At 53.1% G+C, this 7,427-nt stretch overlaps 1 protein-coding gene across 5 annotated transcripts in view; it reads left to right on the forward strand.

Annotated features, from left to right (window-relative positions):
- Positions 1-7,427, forward strand: part of ACTN1 (actinin alpha 1) — a 105,523-nt gene that overhangs the window by 73,213 nt on the left and 24,883 nt on the right. For all 5 annotated transcript variants that reach the window (XM_032245821.1, XM_032245822.1, XM_032245824.1 and 2 more), the window contains exons 7-8: positions 1,981-2,062; positions 4,150-4,235. In XM_032245821.1, coding sequence (XP_032101712.1) covers positions 1,981-2,062; positions 4,150-4,235 — 168 coding nt within the window. The remainder of the gene's footprint in view (positions 1-1,980; positions 2,063-4,149; positions 4,236-7,427) is intronic.

Consider the following 7,427-nt stretch of genomic DNA (forward strand, 5'->3'; position numbering starts at 1 on the left):
CACTCTCCAGGTTCCCTCCTGGATCCTCTGACCACACTCTCCAGGTTGCCTCTGACCATATTCTCCAGGTTTCCTCTTGGTCCATCTTGGTGCCAAGAGGCTGTGTGGCACGGCCATCCAGGGAAAGGCCCTTCCCATGTCCCCAGTTGGTGACCTGGAGTTGGGGTTGGAACATTGCTTGTCTTTGCTCAAACCTCTTGGCACAAGGGACTTCAAGGAGTGGCTGGACTTGTGTGTGTGTGCTTTACCTTGACACTGGAGAGCAGAGTGTCCAGTGCAGCTCCTGCCTTGCCTTGGCCTCCAGGAAGGGCTTCTTGCTTCTTGGTGGCCAGGGGAGGTTTAATATTGCTTCTAGCAGCCCTTAGTAAACAGGTATAACTATCACAGAATAGGTTCTATAATGGTTTTTTTTTTCTTTTTCTTTTTTTTGCAGTTTTTTTTGAGATGGGGTCTTGCTCTGTCACCCAGGCTATAGTGCAATGGCACAATCTTGGCTCACTGTAACCTCCGCCTCCCAGGTTCAGGTGGTTCTCCCACTCAGCCTCCTGAGTAGCTGGGACACGCCACCACACCTAGCTAATTTTTGTATTTTTAGTAGAGACGGGGTGTCATTGTGTTGGCCAGGCTGGTCTCGAACTCCTGACCTCAGGTAATCCACCTGCCTCGGCCTCCCAAAGTACTGGGATTACAGGCGTCAGTCACCTTGCCTGGCCCGTATCCCCTTGTGTCCAGCTTATTTCACTTAACATAACATTCTCAAAGTTCATCCACGTTGCAGCATGTGTCAGAATTTCCCACCTTGTTAAGGCTGAAAAGATTCCATCGTACATCATCTGCTGCCTGTTCATCCACTGGTGGCCACTTCCGTTGCTTTCACCTCTTGGCTGCCGTGAACAATGGACGTATGACTATCTCTTTGAGAACTTGCTTTCAATTATTTTGAGTATCTCCTCACAAGTGGAATTGTGGGACCATGTAATCCCATGTTTAATTTTTTGAGGAACCGCTCTCCTGTTCTCACAGCAGCTGTACCATTTGACATTCCACCTACATTTATGTTGCATTCATTGCACAAGGATTACAGCTTCTCAACATCCTTGCCAATCCCCACTAAGTGTTCTTGAGAAGGTAGCAGAAGCCAGAACAGTCCAACGCTGTGGCTATTTAAAGGAGCCCCCAAATTTCATGGAATGTGAGCACCAAAGGGGCTCCTGCTCCAAACCCTGACTCGTTCAGAGTTTAGAGCTCCCTAGTCCAACTCTTGAGTTATGGATATAGAAGTCGAGGTCAGGTTACCTGCCTACGAGTCCCACTGGCTGGAGGCAGAGCTGAAACCAGAAGCCAGGATGTTTGGTGACTAGGCCAGTGCCCTGCTCCTAGCATGCGTTTTTTGTTTTTGAGATGGAGTTTCACTCTTGTTGCCCAGGCTGGAGTGCCGTGGCACCATCTCAGCTCACTGCAATTTCCGCCTCCCAGGTTCAAGCGATTCTCCTGTCTCAGCCTCCTAAGTAGCTGGGATTAGAGGCATGCACCACCACGCCCAGCTAATTTTTGTATTTTTAGTAGAGACGGGTTTTCACCATGTTGGCCAGGCTGGTCTCAAACTCCTGGCCTCAAGTGATCTGCCCACCTCAGCCTCCCAAATTGCTGGGATTACAGTTGAGAGCCACCACGCCCGGCCCCTAGCACGCATTTCTTAGCAGCTTTTTCCTACCCTTGACTCAGGCTGCAGACTAATATCCTTTGCCCCATTTTCCTGACAATCTGAAGCTTGAAGGGGGAAAGAGAATGCTTTAAACCCCCAACTAGTGAGCCCCATTAGTGAGACCAGCCTTCTGCATCTGGAGCTGCCCCCTGAGGCCTGAGCTGGGGCTGGGAGAAAGTCCCCTCTGCTCTCCAGTTTGGGTGACCACACAATTGAGAGTAGCCAGTGACTTGTGGCTCTCACTTTAACATCCCTCCCTCCTTTTCTCCCTCTAGGATGATCCACTCACAAATCTGAACACAGCTTTTGACGTGGCAGAGAAATACCTGGACATCCCCAAGATGCTGGATGCTGAAGGTGAAAGGCACTCTTCTTCTGTGTCTCTTGCCTATGCCCAGTGGCTAAGAAGGGGTGGACCCCAGCAGTCTGGGGCTGGACGGGAGGAGGCCTAGTCTTCTGGGACCACATTTGAGGAGCATGAAGATCACAGCCTCTTGGGGATTCTTCCATCATTCCCTGAGCTTCAGAGGGAGAGGTGTCAGCTGATCCTACAAAGGGCTTAGGGGCTGTTCTTGCATCGATTGCCTGAGGATGGTTCTTATCTGTGCCTTGGAGTCAGGGTAGTGGGTGCTGGGTTGTGAGAGAGTGTGTCCTTGTTGTCCAGCACGGTTTGGGATGAGAAGCTCCTCTAGCTGAGAGGTACACTGTCCTAACCTTCTGAGCCCTGGGTAGTCTCTGGACGCTGAACCTAAGCTCTATGCCCCAGCTCTGACTAGGGCTGGCTGGGCATGGTGCTTGCTCACATCTGTAACCTTCTAGTGCCCTCTGAGGAGGGTGCTAGAAAGCCATGGCCTGGACTTTCTCAGTGGTGGAAGTGTCCAGTTCTGACCTTGCTGGGCAGATCCTAGCCAGAGAAAGTGGCTTCCATGTAGGGAAGGAGGAGGCCCGAGTTGGGTATTGACTTTTCTGTTCCTCACTGAGGCCCTGATGTCCCAGATGCTGCTAGCCAGGACACCTGGATGGGTACAGGTTCAGAGTTTGATGCTAGAACATCCTCACCAAAGATTGGGCCTGGGGCTGGAAACCCAGCTCTTTCTGGCTACTAAACCTGCCATCGCCGTGCAGAGGAGTTCTGATGGGGTGAGAGCGGTTGTGGGGGGAAGGGAAGCTTCTGAGCACATAGGGGCCTGTGGGCTCATGAAGCCAGGGCTGGCAGCTCCAGGCTGGAGTCAGGCTGGGTCGTCTTGTCCTACCTCTGCGCTTGCTCCTTGGGAGGAGCCTGACTCTCCACAGTCGCTCCCCCATGTGTTCTCTTTGGCCCCAGCTGCTCAGTGTTGAGGGGCTAGAAAGAGGTTTGGGGACAGAAAAATAATGGTGGGGTCCAGAATTGCTCCCTGCCCCTCTGCCCCACCAGTGGTGTTTTTTTGTTGTTGTTTGTTTGTTTTTTGGGTTTTGTTGTTGTTGTTGTTGAGACATGGTCTTGCGCTGTCACCCAGACTAAAGTTCAGTGGTGTGATCTCGGCTCACCGCAACCTCCGCCTCCTTTGTTCAAGTGATTCTCCTGCCTCAGCCTCCTGAGTAGCTGGGATTACAGGTACCCGCCACCATGCCTGGCTAATTTTTGTATTTATAGTAGAGATAGGGCTACGCCATGTTGGCCAGGCTGGTATCGAACTCCTGATCTCAAGTGATCTGCCTGGGCCTCCCAAAGCCACCAGTGGCTTTTAAAATTTCAAAATGTCATTAGGAAAATTTTCACACACTAAAAACCCAGGCAAAAGCAAAAAAGAATAGCATAATGAGCTTTCCTATTTCCATCACCCAGATAAAATGGTATGGAAGTCTTGTCACCCTTTATTTTTTTGTTGTTTTCTATGTTGAAGTATCTTAAAGCAATTCTGAGATCTCACGTCATTTTACCACTGCATACTTCTGAATACATACCTTAAAAATAGGTTTTCTCAGGCAACAACAAAGTTTTCACTTTTAGCAAATTGATAATTCCTTTTGATACCCAGTCCATAATCAAATTTCCCTAATTCCCTAAGACATTTCTTGGAGGGTTGGTTTGTTTTCATCAGAATCCAAACTAGCTCCATACTGGCGTTCAGCTGTGTTTCCAACGTCTCTTCCCATCCATAGCACTTCTCTCCTCCCTTTGACCCCTTTTTTTCCTGCCATTGAACTTGTGGCAGGAACGGGGCCTGCTGTCCTGTAGAAAATTCCTTATCCTGGGTTTGTCTGCCTCACTGGGGCTTCATTTCACACACGTGTTCCTCTACTTACATTTCCATAAGTGAAGTTGACACCAGAGGCTGGTTAGATTCGGGCTCAACATTTTGGCAAGAAGACTTGGTGGTGCTGTGAGCTGCTTTCTGCATCACATCGGGGGTGTGTGGTGTTCTTGGAACCAGCTGGCTTTAACTCCACGTTTTTCTTGACAGACATCGTTGGAACTGCCCGACCGGATGAGAAAGCCATCATGACTTACGTGTCTAGCTTCTACCACGCCTTCTCTGGAGCCCAGAAGGTACCCGGGGCCCCCTACTCCTTCCATGCCCAGCACACCTCCTGCTGGACCCCAAACCATGCCCTCCTGCCCGCTCCGCCTCTCCTGGTGACAGGTACCTGGATGGTCTGGTCTCTTGGACAGAGGCAGCCCCTGGTTCTGAAGTGGCGTGTTGTTCTTACCCAGCTCCTCTCCCACCCGTCTCCCTCTTTCACCTTCTACTGGGAACAAGAATATTGGGCAGCAGCTCCCCTTCTAGGACCCAGATGACTGGCTTAAGCAGGAAGGGCTGTGTGCATGTGGCAGCCCGGGTGGTTCTGGGCTACTGGAAGGTGAGCAGGAGCAGCCCTTCTGTGCCCACCTCTGTTGAAGCCCCTGGCTCGACACAGCAGCTGAGGTTCCCTTAGAGAGCCAATGCTGGGGGCCACCTCCTGTCTTCACTTACCCACTTGGCAAAGGCATCACAAAGCCCCACCTTTCTCCTGCTCACGGGCATGACTTAGATCTGTCCTCAGCCCCTTTGGGCTCCGGTGCCTTCTCCTGTATCCTGCCGGAGACTCACATGCGGTCATGCTGCGCTCTCTTCTCAGACATAAGCAGCACCTCTGGAAGTGAGAGGGCGTGGGCAGCTGGGAGCCCCTTCAAGTGTCCTGGCCCAGTTTTGCTCCGGGAGGCCTGAGGTTAAAGTCCGGTCATTCAGGTTCCCCACCACACAAGGGTACCACCACTAGAGGGCACTGTTGATGCTGCGGACATTGAAGATTTGAACATTTCATCACCAGCCTTAGGCAGCAGACACCCCTCCCCCAGACCTCCCTGGCAGGCAGGACCCCAGAAGCAGCACAACAGCGCCATGAACACAGAACCTTCACTTCTCATGTAGATCTTCTGCCCTCCGCATAGCGTCTGAGTGACTGTCTTAAGATACCTGATGCGGCCGAGCGCAGTGCCTCACATCTGTAATCTCAGCACTTTGGGAGGCCGAGGCGGGCAGATCACTTGAGGCCAGGAGTTCGAGACCAGCCTGGCCAACGTGGTGAAAACCCGTCTCTACTAAAAATACAAAAATTAGCTGGGCATGGTGGTGCACGCCTGTAATCCCAGCTACTCGGGAGGCTGAGGCTGGAGAATCGCTTGAACCCAGGAGGCGGAGGTTGCAGTGAGCCGAGATTGTGTCACTGCACTCCAGCCTGGGTGACAGAATGAGACTCTATCTCAAAAACAAAACAAAACAAAACAAATGCATGATGGGAGCCCCGCCCTCCCCTACCTCCCCTGTGCCATCCCTGCCTCAGACTCTGCTCACCTCCCACCCCCTCCCTTCCTCCCCGACTGTCTCATTTTTTCTCTTTCCGCTCATTCCCTCCTTTTCTGTCCGTCTGTCTGTCTGTGTCCTCTCCGTCCACCATGGCTGTTTGGGTTTATTCTGTGCTGCTGCTGCTGCCTACTTTCTCCTCTCAACCTCTTCTCCTTCTCTGTGCAGATGTGTAGGCACGCTAAGGCCGGATGGGAAGGCCGTGTGACCTAATGTTTCATGTCACGGCCACGCCTTCTCAGGTGCGCAGAAGGTGAGCTCTCCCTCGGCCTCCTCCACTCTCCCCTCTTGCCCACCTCTTCTGTCCTCCCTGGACACTCCAGCAGCAGGCCCTGGGATGGAAGGAGGGACTAGAGAAGCCCCTCCTCCTCTTGCAGGGGGACAGGACTCTGAACTTTGGGCAGGACACTTGAAGATGCCAGAGAACCCCAGCCTCTGAATGACCTCCCATGTCTCTGTCCCTATGCCCTGGGCATAGCGGATACCACAAGCGGGAAAGAAGCTTGTGGTCTCAGCTTCTTCCCTGCACCCCGCATCCAGAGTCCTTATTCCAGGCAGCACAGATCTTGGCGGTGCTATTTCCTTAAAAATCCAGGATCTCTTCCCGCCCTCTCTCTCCCTCCTTCCTGCTTGAGCAAGGCCATCCTCGCAAATTTAGCCAGCAGCCAGAGCAGGGAGAAGTCTTCCTGCCTTCTCAAGGGTATCCAGCCCAGAGCCCTGCCTGATGCTTCCCAATCAGGCTGCCACGGATAGTTGTGCAGGTTGCAGACTGCACACAAGTGCCATGTGTGTGCAGTGGTCGATGGAGATTTGAATATTGATTACTAATTGATCCTGTAGATGGCAGTGAAAATGTCTTCTAACAAAATCAGTAGGACATTTTCCCAGTAGAAGTGCCCTGGGGAAGAGGTTAAAAATGATCCAGAGACACCATAGGGGCTGGCAGCAGCCCTGTTCCCTGCCTGGTTGGGCGCCCAAGACCCTCCTGACCTTCCTTCCAGGGCTCACTGGTGCAGGCCAGAGACAGGAGAGCAGCCCCGTCTGGAGGCTCCTTCTCATAGGTGTCCCCCCAGCCTGCCAGCCCCTCTCAGCCCCTCCTCTGCCTTCCTTCCACGTCCTCTTTGTCCTTCTCACCTCTCTGGCTGCTCTTCCTGTGGCCTCCCTGGCCCCTCGCAGCCGAGCGTGAGCAGCCTCTCTCCCTTGCCTTGATTGGCCTCCCAGCCTGATAGCCACGGGCAAGCACCTGCCCGTGTCCACGGCAAGGCTGATCTCTGCTGTGGGCTTTCCCTCTTCCCAAAGCCCCTTCCTCCTCTTCCACCCTCTCTCCTTCTCCTTCAGGGATCTGTCCTGGGCTTCATGCCCACCCACGCTGGCCTTCCCTGTCTCTGAAGCCTTCTCTGTGTCCTGGCTGGTGACAAAGCTTGGAAGGGAGCGTGAGATGCGTGTGGGTGAAGTGGGTGTGAGGGTGTGCGTGGTGTGTATGGGTCCGGGCTTCTGAGGCACGTGCGGTTTGAGGTAAGTGTGGGGTGGGGGTGTGGTGGGTGAGATGCCTGGCATGGGGGTGTGGGTATGGGGTGGTTGTGTGAGGTGTGGCGTGTGTATGGTTGGATGTGGTGTGTGAGGGGGGTGTACGGGTGTGGGGTGTATGGGTGTGGGGACTCTGTTGTGTGTGGTGTGTAGGAGGTGTGCATGCATGAGGTTTGGGAATGGTGTGGAAGGGTGTGGTGTGTGAGGTATGTGTATATGAGGTATGTGGGGTCTGGGGACTGGTGTGTCATGAGTGTGGTGTGAGTTGTGTGTGTGGCATGTGTGTGTGGTGTGGAGGGGTGTGCTGTGGGTGTGAGGTATAGAGTGTGAGGTGTGGTGTGAGTTGTGTGTGTGGTTGTGTGTGTGTGGTG

Source organism: Sapajus apella, unplaced genomic scaffold (assembly GCF_009761245.1).
Source record: "Sapajus apella isolate SASKATOON/1434 unplaced genomic scaffold, GSC_monkey_1.0 scaffold59, whole genome shotgun sequence".
In the NCBI taxonomy this organism is placed as follows: Eukaryota; Metazoa; Chordata; class Mammalia; order Primates; family Cebidae; genus Sapajus; species Sapajus apella.